Source organism: Scylla paramamosain, chromosome 1, assembly GCF_035594125.1.
Source record: "Scylla paramamosain isolate STU-SP2022 chromosome 1, ASM3559412v1, whole genome shotgun sequence".
Classification (NCBI taxonomy): domain Eukaryota; kingdom Metazoa; phylum Arthropoda; class Malacostraca; order Decapoda; family Portunidae; genus Scylla; species Scylla paramamosain.
Genome location: NC_087151.1, coordinates 18,838,680 through 18,859,911, shown reverse-complemented (window position 1 = coordinate 18,859,911; position 21,232 = coordinate 18,838,680). Strand labels below are relative to the sequence as shown.

Sequence of the window (21,232 nt, the reverse complement as noted above, 5' to 3'; positions counted from 1 at the left end):
GGATTGAAGGAAATATGGATAAAAAGAGACATGAACGAAGAATAGAGAAGTAAACTAAAAGTCAAAAAATGAATAGAGAACACAGGAAAGTTGTGGACATGAAAGTGATTAAATGGTGGCACAAAGATGCCACACAAGACCACCAAACAGAAGTTTAAAGATTATGTATACTAATGTAGATGGTTTGGTGTCCAGCCTACTGGAACTTGAAGACTATTTAAAGAACAATAAACCAGATGTGGTATGTTTAACAGGAACCAAACTAGAAGAGGAAATAAAGTTGGGATTTGCAAAGGAAGGATACAGTACATGGAAGAGGGACAGAAAAGGAAAGGGAAGAGAAGTGATGATATTGGTAAGAAAAGGATATTGTTGTTGAGGAAGTGGAATATGGTGATGGAATGGTAGAAACAATGAGTGTTGTGATTAAGATCAAAAGATGTGAAAAAAGGAAAATCATTGTGAAATACATACCACCAAAAACTAATGCATGGTAGACTAATAAATTCAAAAGTATGCAGCTAGAAACAAAAAAATAGTATGGAGGAAATGATAAGGAAAGGTAACAAAGTACTCTTAGTAGGTGACTTCAACACTAAAAGAATTAACTGAGAGGAGATGGAAGTAACAGAAAATGTTGGGTCATGGAGTGAAGAACTTATGCAAACCATGATGATGAATACAACGAGACAGTGGGTGAATGAGCCTATAAGATGTAGAAGAGAAGAAGAACCATCACAGCTGGATTTAATGTTTATGAAAACCCCAGAAAGTAGACCAAGTATACATTGTCTGAGTTCAATGGGAAGAAGTGATCATGTGACAATAGAGATAGTACTACAGGAGGAAACAGTGTTGCACAGGAAAGAACGATACAGAAATTGGAGACAGAACTATGCTAAGGCAAACTTTGCAGAGCTTAGTAAGTTTTATTGAAAGATTAAATGGAAAGAGCAATTTGAAGGTAAAGTAGTGCAAGAAAAATATGAGATATTTTTCAGCAAGTATAGAGAGAGGATGCAACAGTTTGTACGGTTATAAAATGAAAATTGGGAAACAAGAACGGTATAATGGCAGGTGTGTAGAAGCAAATAAGAAAAAGGACAGGACATGGAAGAAAATGGCTATGGCCTGTTTTAAGACTATACAAGTGGAAATACCCTGGTCTGAGGCAATTTTCTCTCTCTCTCTCTCTCTCTCTCTCTCTCTCTCTCTCTCTCTCTCTCTCTCTCTCTCTCTCTCTCTCTCTCTCTCTCTCTCTCTCTCTCTCTCTCTCTCTCTCTCTCTCTCAAACAAAAAATAAAAAAGGTGGAGAAACAAGGGGAAAGGGAGATGAATGAACAGAAGGTAGCCAAAATCAAATTTGTACATTTGTGTGTGTTTGCATTTGTTTCTTATTTGTATTTTCACAGATTGACCCAAATCTAAATTACCATTTTTAATGAGAGAGAGAGAGAGAGAGAGAGAGAGAGAGAGAGAGAGAGAGAGAGAGAGAGAGAGAGAGAGAGAGAGAGAGAGAGAGAGAGAGAGAGAGAGAGAGAGAGAGAGAGAGAGAGAGAGAGAGAAATCACAAATACCTACTAACCTGGAAAGTGGAGTCCTTGATGATAAATTGGCTGGGATCAGCAGGGTGAACTGTGGTAGAAGTTTGGTGCATGGCAAATATGGCTTCAGGATGAGTAAATGGAGAGGCAGGAGGGAGTGATGGTTGTGGGGGAGATGATGAGTGAGCAGAAGGTGAGAAGGATGAGGAGAAAAAAGGTGATGGTGCAGAGAATGATGAGGAATGGACTAATGGGGAAGGGAAAATGTGAGATAATTTTGAAGACTCAAAGGCAGTAATAACAGGTGGTGTAGTGCTGAGGTGAGTATGGTCTGAGGCATGGCCAGGAGCTGCTGTATGACCAGATTTCTGAATTTCCAGTCAAAGTGTCTGGCTAAGAGTTGGAGATCTGGCAGAGAAGCTGTGGCCAGAGGAAGGAGGCTTGGCTGCTGCACCAGACCCATAGACCACATCTTTGGAGTGGCTTTGGCCTTGAGGTGCAGCCAGGTAGCTGTAGCTCACCACCTGCCAGAGAAAAGCTTTTTTAACCTCACTGCCTGCCAGGGAAGAGCTTTTTTAATTTCCATTTTAATCTTACATGATTAAGGTCATATGATTAATAGTTATACCATCTTCTGTATATCTAGCCTGGAGGTTGAGATGTGATGGAATGATTCCAAATGTGAATGTATACCATATTAAATCCTTGTCTCTACTTTCCTCCAAATGAGATCCATGGGCCTTGTAAAAAAAAGTTGGGAGTCCAATCTTTTAAAACTAGTAACTCTAATATTAGAGATTTGAGAGACAGAATGAAGCATAATTAAAGCTTTGATAAGCATTTATAAATCTGTACATTCTTTCAATTTTTTTTCACCATTTTTGAATGGCATATTGGAGTGATTTGAGTCAGAAATAACAATTTTGAACACTTTTGTTTCTATTTGTTGGTAATGTGTAATACCACTGATGAGAGACAAACTTTGTGCTTGGAAGGAAAGAACTGACACCCTTTCTCTATAAATTCTGCTTCACTGCATGCCACAAGTTTTATAATTTATATCAGAACTATTTCTAGACTAACCACTTCATAAGCATAATCATTTTGTCATCACAGTTTTCACTATGCTGCCTTATCACCATTGTGCTACAGTGATCTCAGATGCTTCTGATTTCATAATGAAAGTTAGGGTTCACTTTAAAACCAGTTGACAACTGATAGTCTAAATTCCAATCCAAGAAATGAATTTTGTATCATCAATGAATGAAAGTGCTTGATTGTTCTACAAGTTTGGTGAGGATTGAGGTTGCTGGTTAGTTCTGGGGAGTAGATTAGTAAAATTCTGAAGAAGTATTTTTTAACTGTCTTCACCCAGGAAAACATGCAGGAAATGCTGGATAGTGAAATTTTTAGAGCAGAAGAGAATGAGAAGCTGAAAGATATTACCATAATTAAGGAGATAGTGGAACAGGTGATAGATAGGCTAAGAAAGTTCAAGACACCAAGACCAGATGAAATATATCCCAGAGTAGTTGGGTTTAGGAAGGGGGATAAAACCCAGGGAGGAGGTAGGATTCTTTTAATCTCTAACGTTTCAGCTGAATAGCCATCCTCAGAGAGACTGATTTACATGAGTGAAAACACATTATTTATAACAACAAACAAAATTTTCTCATATGACATTCGTACAGAGTATTGCCATCCTGGCGTGTACCTCACCTAATTTTATTTTCCTAGTCAGGTGGCATTATTCGCCTACGTGACGAGCCTTTACTGGGGATTTTCCTTGTACCTGACCTGAGGGCCAATCTGGCGGAATTACCCGCCCACCTGATAAAACCTTCTCTGTGGTTAATGACTTCCCTAGTTGTTATGAGGGCTGCTTCTATAGCTTTTCTCATTCTTTTCTTCAATCCAACTTTAATTTCTTTAGCCTCTTCCCATTTTGGTAGGTGATTACATTTTTCTATGTTCAATACAAGGGAGTTTGATGTGTTGTGTTTTAAAACATCTTTCCTATGCTCTGCTATTCTTGTTTTAAGTCCCCTGCCTGTTTCTCCTATGTACTGCTTTGTACAACCTTTGCATGGTATGCTGTACACTACGCTGTTATTATTAACAAGTCCGGTCTCTTTAGTCCTCGTTAGCTCACCAATTTTCTCTCCCGCTAATGTTGCTATTTTTAATCCTGTTCTAGACAAATATTTATTAATTATGGAAGCCTTGTCCGAATTTGGTACACATGTATAACTCTCTCTTTTGCTGGTTGTACAGAGATCTTTATTCTCTTTGTTTTCAGTTGTTATTTTCTTTGCCTTATTCTTAAGCCTAACAAGGAGCCCTTCAGGATAACCCAGCTTTTTGAAAGTTGATATGATATATCATATTTCTTGCTCTAGGAAGTTGTTGCTGCAAATTCTGAACGCTCTTAAGTAAAAACCAATAATCACATCAGATTTGACTCTCATGCTGTGGGCTGAAAGGTAGTGAATGAAATCGTCCTTATTGGACATTCATTCACTTGTTAATAATAACAGCGTAGTGTACAGCATACCATGCAAAGGTTGTACAAAGCAGTACATAGGAGAAACAGGCAGGGGACTTAAAACAAGAATAGCAGAGGATAGGAAAGATGTTTTAAAATGCAACACATCAAACTCCCTTGTATTGCACATAGAAAAATGTAAACACCTACCAAAATGGGAAGAGGCTAAGAAATTAAAGTTGGATTGAAGAAAAGAATAAGAAAAGCTATAGAGGCAGCCCTCATAACAACTAGGGGAGTCATTAACCACAGAGAAGGTTTTATCAGGTGGGCGGGTAATTCCGCCAGATTGGCCCTCAGGTCAGGTACAAGGAAAATCCCCAGTAAAGGCTCGTCACGTAGGCGGATAATGCCACCTGACTAGGAAAATAAAATTAGGTGAGGTACACGCCAGGATGGCAATACTCTGTACGAATGTCAAATGAGAAAATTTTGTATGTTGTTATAAATAGTGTGTTTTCACTCATGTAAATCAGTCTCTCTGAGGATGGCTATTCAGCCAAAATGTTAGAGATTAAAAGAATCCTAACTCCTCCCTGGGTTTTTATCCCCCTTCCTAAACCCAACTACTTGTCAACATGAACAGTTCATATCCCAGAGTACTTAAGGAATGCAAAGAAGTTATTAGTGAACTGTTAGTTTCTGCCTTTAGGAAATCACTTGAGATACCGGTAATGTGGAGGCAAGTTTAAGCTTTAAGAAAGGAGATTTAAGCTTAACTTCTGTTGTAGATAAAATAATGAAGTCTGTAATAGTAAAGAACATTAGAGAACATTTAGACAAACATAACTTGATAAATTGGTCACAGCATAGCTTCACAAAGGGGAAGTCTTACCTGACAAACTTGTCAAGATTTTACTGTAAAGTTTACATGGAAGGAGATAATGCTGATAGTTATGACATCCTATATCTGGACTTCAGTGAAGTGTTTGACAAGGTACCCCATCAGAGGCTCCTGAGAAAGGTTAGGGCACACGGAATAGATGGGAAGGTGTTAGGGTGGATAAGGTTGTGGCTAAGTGACAGGCGACAGAGTCGTAATAAACAGCTCTAAATCGGAGTGGGATTAAGTAATTAGTGGGGTGCCACAGGGATCAGTATAAGGGCCATTGATGTTTTTAATATACATCAGTGACTTGGATAGTTGAATTAGTTGTGACGTTAGTAAATTTGAGGATGACACGAAGATAGGTAGATTAATTAGATTAGAATTGGATGCCATTCCCTTGCAGGCAGATTTGGATAGGATGAACGAATGGACAGACAGATGGCAAATGCAGTTTAATATAAAAAAATGTAAAGTACTTAGCATAAGTAGAGGAAATCCACACAGAAGGTACACAATAAACAATGAACCTCTGGTAGGTTTAGGGTACAAAAAAGATTTAGAATTTATAGTTAGCTCTAAATTCCATATAAGAAAGCAATGCATAGAGGCCAGAAACAGGGCAAATAGGATATTAGGATTTATTTTTAAGAGTGTTAAAAGTAGAAGTCCCAAAGTAATATTAAAGTTATATTTGGTGCTGGTCAGACCTCATCTATATAATGCTGTGCAGTTCTGGTCCCCCATATTACAGGAAGTATATAGGTCTTTTAGAATCAATACAAAGGAGAATGGCTAAAAGGATACAAGGAGTGAGGAGTATTCCTTACAAAGAGAGATTGAAGCTGTTAAATTTACATTAAGAGAGATGTAGGTTAAGAGGGGACCTGATAGAAGTCTTTAAATGCTATAAGGGTTACAACACAGGGGATGTAAGCAAAATTCTTAGGATTAGTAACCAGGATAGAACAACAAATAACAGTTTTAAGCTTGAAAAATTTAGTTTAAAAAAGAGATAGGAAGGAATCAGTTCTCAAATAGAGTGGTAGATGAATGGAACGGACTCAGTAATCAGGTTGTTGGTGCTGGGTCATTAGGAAGCTTTAAGAGAAAATTAGAGATTTATGGATGGGGATTGATAGGTGGAAATAGGTAAGTATATTTCATACAGGAACTGCCACATGTATGCCTGATGGTTTCTTGCAGCTTCCATTTTTTATGTTCTTATATTCTTATGAGTATGTATCTTGAACCTGAGATATTATGCTTGTCTTATTATCACAGGGATATTGATCATAGAAAAGAAACACTCATCTTTTGTACTTACATTTTTTTTTTTTTTTTGTGAATGTGAAAGAAAATGCCCTGACAGAATTAATTTTTCTTTTTAAGGAACATAATGAAAAAAGTTATATTTGCAATTGTCATGTTTGTGTTAACTATAATTAGCCTTAGTTTGTGTTGGCTACACACACTGGATCATGTGTGTTGCTGCTGTGATTATTAATGAGTGTAATTTCCAGAAATGTGATTTCAGTACTCTCCTAGCAAGTCAGTTAAACACACATGATTTATTCAAAGCAAAAGACTATTCAGTGTGTTTGAAGACTACTTGATATTGATAATAAAACCCATCTTAATGCTTACTTTCAGTTTTTTTTCTGATTTTATTTTCAGACAAGGATATGTTCACATTGTTGTTGTTGTTGAGGAGAAACTGTTGTTCTTAGTGAGTTATGAAAGCCCTGACCCATTCATAGCTATGAATGTTCCATGGTTCTTAGTTGCGAATGATTTTGCTTTAAAAAATTACCAGCACTAAGATGTTCATAGCCCACTAAGATAAATCTTAGAAACATCTGGGAATGTGGCTTCTGGCTCCTCAGGGGTATGTTGTTGTCCGTCATAATAATGAAAGGCTTATGTGTTGTGTAAAAGTAAAATTAAAATAGCAGCCTGTTATTTATGGATAGCAAGCAGGCTGGAGGGAGGGAGAGTGTGAAGTGTGTGGGTGTCGTGGTGGGGAAGTGTCTCAGTGTGACACGTGAATCACTGCACGAGCTGTCATTGGCTGACTCTTCTCGTGCTGCTGTGGCGAGGGAGTTATTCTCTCTGGCCCCAGCAACTGATAGCTATCACTCAAGCGTGACAAAAAGGTTCTGTGGATAATTTCACTTGGATGGATTTTGACCCTAATGTGGGGTCCATTCTGATGTCTGCACTCTCTCTCGTCACGTTAGGAAGGTTGGGGATGACAATGCAATAAAATAGTAATTTTGACCACAAGGGCACTTAGATCACTCTGGCTCTGGGAACCTCATATAATATCTGATGCAATATGATCATAGGATAGTGCAATTAATTTTTTTTTTCCCCCTTCCCCCCTTTTTTCTTTTTTCTTTTTTTTTTACCTAGGAGGGACACTGGCCTTAAGCAACAAAAATCCAATAAAAAAAAAGCCCACTGTGATGCTAGTTCCAGAAAAGGGTCCAAACCGGTAGTCAAAAATTAAAGGATAAGTGTCTTGAAACCTCCTCCCTCTTGAAGGAATTCAAGTCATAAGAAGGTGGAAATACAGAAGCAGGTAGGAAGTTCCAGAATTTACCAGAGAAAGGGATGAATGATTGAGAATACCAGTTAACTCTTGCATTAGAGAGGTGGACAGAATAGGGGTGAGAGAATGAAGAAAGTCTTATGCAGCAAGGCTGCAGGAGGAGGAGAGGCATGCAGTTAGCAAGATCAGAAGAGCAGCTAGCTTGAAAACTGCAGTAGAAGATAGCTAGAGATGCAATATTGCAGCGATGAACAGAGGCTGAAGACAGTCAGCTGGAAGAGAGGAGTTGATGACACGAAAAGCTTTTGATTCCACCCTGTCTAGAAGAGCAGTAATAGTAGAACCTCCCAGACGTGTGAAGCATACTCCATACATGCACGGATAAGGCCCTTGTACAGAGTTAGCAGTGTGGGGGTGGGTGAGAAAAACTGGCAGAGATGTGTCAGAACACCTAACTTCAGACAGAACTTCTAACAGAGAGAAGGACACAAGCCATAGGAAGGTAGTTTGGAAATCAAAGCTTTGTGCCACACTCTATCAAAAGCTTTTGATATATCCAAGGCAACAGCAAAAGGTTCACCAAAATCTCTAAAAGAGATGACTGAGACTCAGTAAGGAAACCCAGAAGATCACCAGTAGAGCGGCCTTGACAGAACCCATACAGTGATCAGATAGAAGGTTGTGAAGTGACAGATGTTTAAGAATCTTCCTCTTGAGGAAGATTGATTCAAAAACTTTAGATAGGCAGGAAATTAAAGCAATAGGACGGTAGTTTGAGGGATTAGAACAGTCTTCCTTTTTAGGAACAGGCTGAATGTAGGCAAACTTCCAGCAAGAAGGAAAGGTAGATGTTGACAGAGTTGAAAGAGTTTGACTAGGCAAGGTGCAAGCACGGAGGCACAGTTTTGGAGAACAATAGGAGGGATCCCATCAGGCAACCTTTCAAATCAATAATTAATTAGAAAGTTATTATAATATCTGTACCACTATTTCTTACCATAGATAGTATACATTTAGTTCAGATAATACTCCATTCTTGGCATCACACTTATTGAAACATCACACAACATCTCTATAATGGTCAGAAACAAGTCCATGTAGCCATGCACGGTGTGCACTGTGTTGTGTATTTACCTAGGTGTAATTTACAGGGCCCGAGCTACACTCAAGTGGTCCCATCTCCATACCTATACATGTCTAATTTTTCCTTTAGTTTGTGTACACTTGTTGCCAAAACTATACATATCTTCTTTTAGTCCATTCCAAACTTCAGTGTGTCTTTGTGGAAAACTATTCTTTGTGTTGTTTAGACATCTTCTTTTCCCTACTTATGTGAGTGTCCCATTCTACTGTCATGACTGCTTGTCTCTTTTAGTAATGGTTTTGTCATTACCAACTTCCATTTTGTTTGCCAACTTGTAGATAGTTATCAAATCTCTTTCTCTCCTTTGTTCCAGTATTGGTAAGTATATTTTTTCTAATCTTTCTTCATAACTTAATTCCTCAAATTCTGCCACCATTTTTGTTCCTATTGTTTGTATTCTTCCTAGCTTGTTTACATGCTTCTTACATAGAGACTACACAACTGCTGCATATTCCAATCTAGGTCTTATTATCATAGGGATTATTTTTCTCATCTTACTTTTGTTCATGAGGTGAGAAGCTGTACTATGTTTCATAGTAATCTGTAAATGTTCCTCATATTCTACCTATATGCTTCTCTGGTTGGAAGTTATCTGGCTTTACTACTCCTAGATCCTTTTCTTCCTGGATCCTTTTAATATATTTGTTTTCTACCTTGTATGTCCAATGTGGTCTTCTATTCACTTCTGCACATCTCCATCATATGACATTTGCTTACATCGAATTTAACTTCCCATTTTTTGCTCCATTCACAAATTTTATTGGTCATTTTGTAGATATTCACAGTCTTTGCAACTTTTTATTTCTTTCTGTAATTTAGCATTATCTGCAAATAGGCTGTTGTAGCTATCAATTTTTTCAAGAATATCATTTATATAAACAATGAACAATACCATATTGGTGATAGTACTGACCCTTGTGGCACACCACTCTTTACTGTTTTCCAAACCAACTTTTCATCATTAGCTACTGTTCTCATTTCTCATCATTTTAAGTAATTTTCCATCCACTTTATACTTGTCCCATGTAGTCTCTTAATATTTTCAAGTTTCCACATAAGTCTTTCATGGGGGGAACCTTGTCAAAAGCTTTTTATCAGATCTAGTTATATACAGTCCACAAATGCTTCTCTTTCCTACATGATGTCATCACTCTTGAGCTGAAGCTTAATAGATTTGTTACACATGATTTTCTTTTCCTGGAGCCATATTGTTTGTCTGTTATTATTCCTTCTTTTATAAGAATTCTGCTGCCCATTGTGTGTGTGTGTGTGTGTGTGTGTGTGTGTGTGTGTGTGTGTGTGGGGAGGGGGACAGAATTTGATGACACTGACATTACAGTGTCCCTTCATAATGTGCAATTAGTGATTGGGTGCCAATTATACCAGAGACACTCTTCAGTGAATTCTTTCACTCATAATACCCCATAATCAATGATCTAGTGCCTCTAAATATTACAGTAATAAAATTATTTTGTAATCACCTTTCAACAAGCATTACCTACTCAGCTAGACTACCAGTATGCAGAAACTTCTGCTAGCCCCTAAGCAACGGGTTTTTTGTGCAGAAACCTCTTCTTGTAATGAGTTTTTAGAGAAAAATAACTCTTATTCCTAGTTATATCTCATTTAGTACAGATTCTAGAATAATGAAACTTACAGCATAAGAAGCACCTATCCTTCTCCATTCTAGTGGTACTTTTGTCTGACTCATTGTTTTAGTTCAACAGGAAGTAAAGGTGTGTTCATTATGCTGGATATAGTACTGGCTACAGCTCACTTGCCCCACCTGCCCTCACTGCTTTCCCCACATATCAAAAGGAATGTTCTTCCACTGTGACTCCTTGTTTAACAGCACTTAATGGGAGTGGATGAGGTTAGCTTGCATTTGCACTTAGCCATTCATTAGGATGAGGGCAGATCACCTCCTTCCATGATACTTGCCTTGTATAGAATACCAGATGGCAAGTCACTAAAAGTGGTAGGGAGCAGCTTTGTAAATGTTGCTAAGTAATGTTCAAAATATCTCTCTCCCACTTTCATTTTGATTTAAGGATTGAAAATCATGAGGCACATACATTCATTACCCATCAGAGCCCTGAAATGCACACCACTGTGTTGCTTGTTGCTCAGGGGGTTAAAATTATTGATACCTGTGAGATGTTATTCTAAAAACTGGAAAAATAAATAACAGGCAGCTCTAAATAAATTATATACTGTCGACAAATAACAACAGTAGCTTATGTAAAAAGGAACATAAATGCTTGGTACACATTTTTAGACCTCAGCTAGGATGTGAAAACATGAGCTAAAGCTAAACTAGATGTGATGTACTTTATGATTATGTCAGCTAAAGGCTTGTCCTTTAAGCTTGTCAGATCTGGTTTCAATCCCTGGTCACATCCACTTCCCATGTTTATACATTTTTTTTTCATAATTTTTAATTTTGTAATAGGAAATGTATTTCTTTGTTTAACTATGACATTGGCAACATGGTGGTGGGATGGTCTTAAAAGATTTCATATAGGGGAAAGAATAAAGCCTAGTATGAACTTATGATGGCATTGTTTTGTTGCGTCAAACAGGAAATGAGTGTCCCACCCAAAAAAGGGAGAAAACATGAATGGAGCAGGGGCTTCCTAGTGAATACTCTGGTAAACCTTGCAAGACCAGAACCACACTTCCCAGACACACACTTTGGATTGTTTGGATACTTATTGTACCACATTAAATTAAAGAAACATCAGAAATTAACCTAGAAGGAAGAGCCATGTAATGCAGTGATAGGACACAAATATGAGCCAAAGCTAGATTAGCTGTTAGGTACCTCATGGTCCAGTTAGTTAAGGCTTGGTATTCTGGTATGTTCATTCCTGGTTCAGTCCCTGATCACATCTACCTCCCTTTTTTTTCTTTTTTTCCCCTTCATGTAGGAGTGGCACAGGCCAAGGGAAACAAAAATTCCAGCAAAAAAAAAAAAAAAAAAACAGCCACTGAGGTGCCAGTCCCCAAACAGTCAAAAATGTTAGTCAAAAATACAAGTTAAGTGTCTTGAAACCTCACTCTTGAAAGAGTTCAAGTCATAGGAAGGTGGAAATACAGAGGCAGGCAGGGAGTTCCAAGGTTTACTAGAGAAAGGGATGAATGATTGAGAATACTGGTTAACTTGCATTAGAGAAGTGGACAGAATAGGGATGAGAGAAAAAAGAAAGTCTTATGCAGCAAAACCAAGGGAGGAGGGGAGGCATGCACTTCACAAGATAAGAAGAGCAGTTGGCATGAAAATAGCAGTAGAAGATAGCAAGAGATGCAACATTGCAGCAATGAGAATGAGGCTGAAGACGGTCAGTTAGAGGAAAGGAGTTGATGAGATGGAAAACTTTTGATTACACCCTATCTAAAAGATAGCATACTACATACATGGACGGATAAGGAGGGGTGGGGGTGAGAAAAACTGGTGAAGAAGACTGATGCCTAACTTCACAGAAACTGTTTTAGCTAGAGATGAGATGTGAAGTTTCCAGTTTAGATTATGATTAAAGGACAGAGGACAGACTGAGGATGTTCAGTGTAGAGAAAGGGGACGGTTGAGTGTCACTGAAGTAGAGGGGATAGTTGTCTGGAAGGTTGTGTCGAGTTGATAGACGGAGGAATTGAATTCTTGGGACACTGAACAATAATAAGTTCACTCTCCCTCAGTCAGAAATTTTGGAGAGATCAGAAGTCAGGAATTCTGTGGCTTCCTTGTGTGAACTGTTTACTTCCTGAAGGGTTGGACGTCTACAAAAAGACGCGGAAAAGTGCAGGGTGGTATCATCAGCATAGGAATGGATAGGACAAAAGTTTGGTTTAGAAGGTCATTGATGAATAATAGGAAGAGAATGGGTGACAGGACAAAACCCTGAGGAACACCATTGTCAATAGATTTAGGAGAAGAACAGTGACCATCTACCACAGTACCAATAGAATGGTCAGAAAAGAAACTCGAGATCAAGTTACCAAGAGAAGGATAGAGGCTGTAGGAGGGTAATTTGGAAATCAAAGCTTTGTGCCACTCTATCAAAAGCTTTTGATATGTCTAAGGCATCAGCAAAATATTCACCAAAATCTCTAAAAGAGGATAATCAAGACTCAGTAAGGAAAGCCGGATCACCAGTAGAGTGGCATTGACGGAACCCATACTGTTGATCAGATAGAAGGTTGTGAAGTGATAGATGTTTAAGAATCTTCCTGTTGATGCATCAAAAACTTCAGATAAGCAGGAAATTACAGCAACAGGATGGTTATTTGAGGGATTAGAACGGTCATGCTTTTTAGGAATAGGCTGAATGTAGGCAAGCTTCCAGCAAGAAGAAAAGATAGATGTTGATAGACAAAGATGAAAGAGTTTGACTAGGCAAGGTGCAAGCACAGAGGAGCAGTTTTGGAGAACAATAGGAGGGACCCCATCAGGTCCATAAGCCTTCCGAGGGTTTAGGCCAGCAAGGGCATGGAAAACATCATTGTGAAAAATTTTAATAGGTAGCATGGAGGATGGAGGAGAGGGAGGAACAAGCCCTGAATTGTCCAAGGTAGAGTTTTTAGCAAAGGTTTGAGCAAAGAGTTCAGCTTTAGAGATAGATATGATAACAGTGGTACTATCTGGTTGAAATAAAGGAGGGAAAGAAGAAGCAAAGTTATTGGAGATGTTTTTGGCTAGGTGCCAGAGATCACGAGGGGAGTTAGATCTTGAAAGATTTTGACACTCTATTAATGAAGGAGTTTTGGCTAGTTGGAGAACAGACTTGGCATGGTTCCGGACAGAAATATAAAGTGCAAGAGATTCTAGTAATGGAAGGCTCAGGTACCTTTAGTGAGCTACCTCTCTATCATGAATAGCAGGAGAACAGGCTGTGTTAAACCAAGGTTTGGAAGGTTTAGGTATGGGCAGAAATATAAAGTGCAAGAGATTCTGGTAATGGAAGGCTCAAGTACCTTTTGTGAGCTACCTCTCTATCATGAATAACAGGAGAACAGGCTGTGTTAAACCAAGGTTTGGAAGGTTTAGGTCGAGAAAAAGAGTGAGGAATGTAGGGCCCGATGCCAGACACTATCACCTCCGTTATGCGCTCGGCACACAGTCTCTGGCACAGAAGCAGTAGTCATTCCAAGGAAATTCAGCAAAATACCTCCTCAGTTCCCCCCAACTAGCAGAGGCAAAACACCAGAGGCACCTCTCCTTAGGAGATCCTGAGGATGGATTGGAGCAATAGGACAAGATACAGATATGAGATTGTGATTGGAGGAGCCCAATGGAGAAGATAGGGTAACAGCATAAGCAGAAGGATTAGAGGTTAGGAAAAGGTCAAGAATATTGGGTGTATCACTTAAACACTTAAACACTTAAACACTTTATTATAGCCTAGGTTTATACATTTCATTATTGGATAGGTATACATTATTGGCCAGCCTATGTATAAGCTTGATGCTTTTCAGGCAAATGAAAAATTTAAAAGTACATTACTTAAAGTAAACACAATAGACAACTTAAAATCGAAAAATCTATCATGAAGATAAATAAAAACATAATATGATAAGGTTTATACAGAATAATATATATCTATATTGTTATAAAGTTGAGTATGAAGATGGATGGGATGACACATAGGGTTAGGTGATATAAATTGATACATATATGAGACTGAAATCATATAGATGTGTTTAAAAATAAAGTACAGGAAAGATGATAAAGTTTTGTAGGGTTAGTTTTGTAAGATCAGGGGGGAAGTAATATAAGGTATGAGTGTAGGAAGTGACTGATTAGTATGCATCTCTAAAACGGTCAAGGATATGAGCAGGGTGTTGCACCAATTGGAGGATAGCAAAGTTGAAGGCTAGTTCACCATGATGGTCAGTGAAGGGAGAGGAAACCCAAAGCTGGTGGTGAACATTGAAGTCTCCAAGAATGGAGGTCTCTGCAAAAGGGAAGTGAGTCAGAATGTGCTCCACTTTGGAGGTTAAGTAGTCAAAGAATTTCTTATAGTCTGAGGAGTTAGGTGAGAGGTATACAGCACAGATAAATTTAGTTTGAGAGTGACTCTGTAATAGTAGCCAGATGGTGAAAAACTCGGAATATTCAAGAGTGTGGGCACAACAGCAGGTTAAGTCATTGCGCACATAAACGCAACATTCAGCTTTGGATTGAAAAATGAGAATAAAGAAAGTAGGAGGGAACAGAAAAGGGGCTATTGTAAGTTGCCTCAGACACCTATGTTTCAGTGAGGAAAAGAAGATAAGGTTTAGTAGAGGAGAGATTGTGTTCTAGAAATTGAAAACTAGATCTAAGACTGTGAATGTTGCAGAAATTAATGAAGAAAAAGTTGAGGGGGGGGGTCTCAAGAGACTTAGGGTTGATACCAGAAGACACTAGCCTTGATGAGCATCATCAACAGGACCCATCAAGTAAATTTTAAGTTGGTTTTTACCTAATTATTTTTTATTATTTTATTCATAATACTGTACATGCATATCATAAATAAAGATGAGGTTTACTAGAGGAGAGGTGATGTTGTACAGATAGAAAATTATATCTAAGACAGCAAATGTTACACAATTTAATGAAGAAAAGTTATAATATACCAGTAAAATGCCTTGGAAGGTAATTAACGAGCAAAGATGTCAGTAATGCATCAGTGGAAGGGGTATTTCAAGAAGAGAGAGAGAGAGAGAGAGAGAGAGAGAGAGAGAGAGAGAGAGAGAGAGAGAGAGAGAGAGAGAGAGAGAGAGAGAGAGAGAGAGAGAGAGAGAGAGAGAGAGAGAGAGAGAGAGAGGCAACTTCAGGCACCCCACACTTGCCTAATATTCAAATCACTCTAGCTCAAAACTCTGCAAGAGCCCAGTGGTTGTGCTATATACCACTTGATAGGAAATTTCATTTTGTGTTCAGTGGTATCTATCCGCTCTCATTGAGACAAAAGAAAATTGGTGAAAATTGCAGAAAACTGATGGTCACTTTACAGAAAGTTTTGTATTGTATTTTGCATATGCACAGTAGTATTGCAAATTTCATATGATTTTTCATTATAACTTGTATTACTCTTATTACCAACAAAAATTTGAGCTTGATCAGTTAATTACTTAAAAAGTTGTAATTTTGACTTTGTGCATGTACAGTGCTACTTCAAAGTTGATGTAAGGAATTTTATTAAAATTATAACATGACACCTCTTAAGTTTCATTAAAACTGGTTGAGTAGTTTTTGAGAAATCCCATTTCTGACACCCTTCTACTTTTAGTAAGTTAACTTCACCCAATAGAAGAGATGAAAGCTATATCATATAAAATTGATAGAGGTGTGCTATCATATGATGCTAATTTTGTTACGATCAGCCACATAGTTCTGGAGATATTAGCGATTGAATAGGGTTATGGTCAGACTGAGCCAGGCCCCTCAAAACGAAACAACAACCTCCATAGTAAACTTTGTTTTGCTCATAATTAATTTCTCACTCTTTCATAAAAGAGAACATAGGTATCCATTTAATCATGATGAGTTTCCCTTCAATACAGGGACTGTAATATATATACCTCCCATATTTATAATATATGAATTTCTCACTCTTTCATAAAAGAGAACATAGTTATCCATTCAATCATGATGATTTCCCCTTCAATACAGGGACTGTAATATATATACCTCCCATATTTATAATATATGAATTTCTCACTCTTTCATAAAAGAGAACATAGTTATCCATTCAATCATGATGAGTTCCCCTTCAATACAGGGACTGTAATATATATACCCCCCATATTTATAATATATGAATTTCTCACTCTTTCATAAAGGAGAACATAGAGTTCTTTGTTTAATCATGATTAGTTCCTTTTCATTACATGGACTGTTCTAAATACATATTTTTCTTAAGCTACTTTTTTAGAATACTTTTGGCTTAAGTTGAGAACTTGACTGCCCTGATTTGAGGAATGGTGAAGTGGAGCCACCAGGCACAATATCTACCAATTCACAAAACAGAGCAATGACTAAATTTTGACTTCTCTATTTCCTTAGTTTGGTGGCATTCCTACTTCCTTGATGCCATTTTCCTATCATTCTATGCCAATAGAATGGAATACATCTACAACAAATAAGAGATAGCATATATCAGCGTTCCCTCACATATTCATGGTTTTGCATATTTGCAGAGTTTTCCCTAACCTAACCTAACTAATGGGGAGTTTTCAGAGTTGCCAGGTGTCACCACCAGCTCAGTCTTGCAGCCCAAAGAGCCCAAATTATTCTTTCAGTTATAAATTACAGTAACCCAAGATATAACGAACACATATGGGGGGAGAGTGGGTCACTTGAGATGAAAATTTGCTATATATGTGTATAGAGAGAGAGAGAGAGAGAGAGAGAGAGAGAGAGAGAGAGAGAGAGAGAGAGAGAGAGAGAGAGAGAGAGAGAGAGAGAGAGAGAGAGAGAGAGAGAGAGAGAGAGAGAGAGAGAGAGAGAGGCAGCAGACAGCAGCCTTAAATAGGATGTTATACCTGAAATTTGGTAAATAGAAGTTCATTATATCAAGGGTTTATTGTACATATCAACTTATTCCCCTTTTATTTTATAGTGCACTGTATTTTTTAATTAAAATATCATGTACTATACATATAATAACTGTTTTTTATTGTCTTAAAGTGAATTGCTTAGTAAATGTGAGATGCATAGTTTAAGATTTAAACTATAAATATAGGTAGTTCTGATCCTTATAAGGATGGTTTCCCATATTCACAGATTTTAACTATTTGCAGGAGGTTCTGGAATGTAACTCCCACAGATGGCAGGGAAACACTGCATATCTTCCCTCCCACAACAGCGATGCACTTAATGAATTGGGCCAAGATAATTAGTGAAAGCTTTCTGTGTTAAAGAGATGCAGCTAGTGGGCCAATATATATACTGATCGTTCAATTAATCCTTTATGTCATAAAACTTCTCTGAAAAAATCTAGTGAATAATTTTTCCTCTCTCACTGCACTGTCCTTGATCTAAATTACATATTAAAACTACACATGATAGTGTAATGATCAGTATGCTTGGCTCACAAACCATATATATATATATATATATATATATATATATATATATATATATATATATATATATATATATATATATATATATATATATATATATATATATATATATATATATATATGCTTGGCTTTGTCTCCAAACTCTCCCCCATAGAGAGACTGTATTAACCTGCAGAAATAAAGCTATCATTCAGGGAAACTGGTTTGTTTGCCAAACAAACATTACATTGCTGAATATTCTGTGGCACCAAATGCTTTGTGGCAATGATATTTCAATCCTTGTCTTTGCATCCTACAATTTGTATGCTGAACATAAACCTTATCAACAAGTTTCTTGAGCTTCATATACTTTTATACATATTACACAAAGTCCATGACAACTGAAAAAACTATGCAAATAATGCAATGTAGCAGTAGCATCAAGGTAACACCAGTCTGCTACTAGTACTGCTGCTATCCACCTTCTGACCTGCTCAGATGAAGCAGAAGCATTGTCCTCTTCAAAAGAATCCTCAGCCACCACACCAGACCGCTCATTGCTGTGGTAGTGTTGGGAGTAGAAGTTGGGGTAGTGGACAGGAGGAATGACACTGCCCTCACTCTGTGTTGAAAATATATGCTGCCATAAGATGGAGAAAATACTGAATCTGATACTGAAAGAAATAAAGAACAAAATTGTTTACAAAAATTTTACCATAATTGTTTATAATATCAAGCAAATCTACAGAACATAGGACAACTCTACAACAAGCAGGCTCCAGGCTCCAGGCTGGCAAGCTTGAATAGTCTACACATCATATAAACTTTTGACTGAATAAAGATTCAGATGGATCCATGCTATTTTACAGGATTTAAGCTTTTAACAATGATACAAGTTCCCCATCAAAGGGACAACAAACTAAAGACAAGTATGCAATCTCCTTCACTTTGTGTGCCTTCTTGTTGCAGTAAAATAATGCTCAGCTTCATTTATCCAATTTTCATGGTTTAAACGAAACCTTTCTTATCAAAGATAATATAAGTTGTGGGATTTAGTTCACAATCAAATCAACATTTCTCTATTTTACCTACATCTGACATCTCTATTCATATGAATTTTTCAACAGCTACCCACCCACCAAGAGAAGAGTGCTGTGGAGATCTCCATCACCCACAATAAGTCCCTGAAATGCCTAAATAAACTTGGGATTCATGTCAAATAAAAACAAAACTCACTGGGACATAGTACACATTTGCAAGAGTCCAAGGCAAGACTATCCCACCATCTGTGTACCATGGAATGCTCCCAACATCTGGAGTTACCCACAACTGAGCTGCACTTGGTGCCAATAACCACTCATTCTCAGATACCCAACTCCTAAGCAAATCAATGCTGCATCTGATTACCACTAGGACAATACTTAGTAAAAATTAACAAAGGTGGGGAGTTCCTCAGTCTATTACCATTACTGGGTAGGATACAGATGGAGAAATAGTACAAAAGACAGTTCAGTATTTGGTACAGTAGAGAACACTAACCCTCACCTATAGAAAGAGATCAGCCATCAATACTTTCAAAGGAATAATTTCATCACTGTAATCAGTTTCAGGTCCCTTCAATAAACCTTGCATGTCACTAGGTCATGGACCATGCTTCTATGAAAAGGCACAGTTAAATGCCTCTTATGAAAGAGCACAGAGTTGATCAGGAATGAAAAAAGAAAAACTTAACTGACTTTGGAATCAAATATCTAAACTACATCTCTGTAAAAAAGATAGGGAGACTGAAAGAAATTTAATTGGAAAACATTCTATACAACATGGACAACCAAGGTCATGTGACCTTCTTAACATAATTCCTCCTATCAAATCACAATCTAAAAGCTTAAACACCTGATACGTTGAGGCTCCTACACACATTATGAACAAATGGTTCCCAGCCTTTTTTAGGAGATTAGTACAATGCCATGTTAACCTTCACATTATCATCCAAACATCAATTTAAAAAGCTAAATACTTATCAAGTGAATTTACACATGCTTCAACACTCAAATGCAGAATCCTGCACACAAACTTGACATGCCTTTGACAACTTTTTTATTGTCATATAAGAGAAATAATAAATCACCACCTCATTTCCTTCCCTCTTATGCTGCTTAGTGTTTTGAGGACATGCTGCCATACATACATAGCACAACACAAGTACAAAAATTAAGAGTGAAACATTGTGAAAACAAGGAATAAATATGTTTCATGTGACAGCATAGGAAGTGAAGCACAAGAAGTACAAGTGGCTAGGTGTACAGGCCACACACCTACCTGGCTTGGTCTCAGGTTCAACACCCGGGCTTGGCGGGGCACGGCGGCCATGCCTGCTGCTAATGACCTGGCCTGTACCTGGTTGATTCGGGCTTCATCCTCAGCCGTCAAAAGCTTGTTGTTGATAATTCTGTGCCATCACCAGGGAATGGAACAGAAGGGAAGGGGAGGTGAAGAGAAAAAAGACAGTGGGTAAGGATATAAGAACTTCTGAAAATATGCAATAAAGGGAGAAGGGAAAAAGGAAGATGAAAATGAAATTTAGGAGATTACAAGGAGGTTGGTGGGTTCCCCTTGTTACTAATACTGTACATACTGTATATGGATGAATAAAGCTACAAAATATCTTTTATCTTGCCTCCTTAAAAAAAAGTCAATACTGACCTTCATTAGCATCCTTAAAAATTTCATCAGATACAAAACAAAACTGCTGTTATAGTGACTTAAACACTCCATATCATCTGTCAGCCCCTGCAGGCTCCACACTGAATAAAAGGGTCACACCTGTCAGTACAGCAGTCATGTGAACCTTTATGACTTGTCTCACAGTACTTGCACACAACCAAAATATATAAATGACCACATATTTTACACTTCCCTCAGCTTGTTAAGTGTGGTTCAACAGCCCCCACAACAAATGATCTGTCTCATTGTAGCAACAGCATGTCTTTATCAACTGCACACACACACACACACACACACACACACACACACACACACTAGCTCTAATTTTGTATATCATTTTATGTAAATTATATGCTAAATGACCAAAGAAAATATATGTCTGTAAATGATGCTACAGTCATGAAGATAATCATGCAAAATGAAAAGTGGAGAATTATCAGAAAATTCTGAATATAATGGAGCCAATCTGATTATTAACATGAATATGATGGAGTCAAGATTGATAAATGGAGCTAAGAAATAGCATATGTTGGAAATGGGACAAGAGGATAAAGAAACAAAGATGGGTGGTCGTAGAATAAAGTGATAGAGTGAGAGAAACTTGGAAGTAGCACTAGAGAAATGAATATGATTACTTCAAGAACTAAATAAATGTTGATAAATTTGAAAGTGGTGTATATATATATATATATATATATATATATATATATATATATATATATATATATATATATATATATATATATATATATATATATATATATATATATATATATATATATATATATATATATATATATATATATATATATATATATATATATATATATATATATATATATATATA

General features: G+C 37.4%; 1 protein-coding gene across 2 annotated transcripts; it reads right to left on the bottom strand.

Annotated features, from left to right (window-relative positions):
- Nucleotides 1-1,208: 1,208 nt before the first annotated feature.
- On the bottom strand, nucleotides 1,209-20,862 carry LOC135101876 (uncharacterized). 2 transcript variants are annotated; one of them, XM_064006186.1, is made up of 3 exons: nucleotides 19,981-20,862; nucleotides 18,152-18,283; nucleotides 1,209-2,068 (listed from the first exon to the last, which is right to left on the bottom strand). In XM_064006186.1, the coding sequence occupies exons 1-3, from the start codon at nucleotides 20,029-20,031 to the stop codon at nucleotides 1,925-1,927; spliced, it is 327 nt and encodes a 108-aa protein (XP_063862256.1). In that variant the 5' UTR covers nucleotides 20,032-20,862; the 3' UTR covers nucleotides 1,209-1,924. The 2 variants fall into 2 exon arrangements, with proteins under 2 accessions (XP_063862256.1, XP_063862263.1); XM_064006193.1 differs by lacking the exon at nucleotides 1,209-2,068 and adding an exon at nucleotides 13,989-14,564 and having other exon boundaries at nucleotides 19,981-20,858.
- Nucleotides 20,863-21,232: the final 370 nt, after the last annotated feature.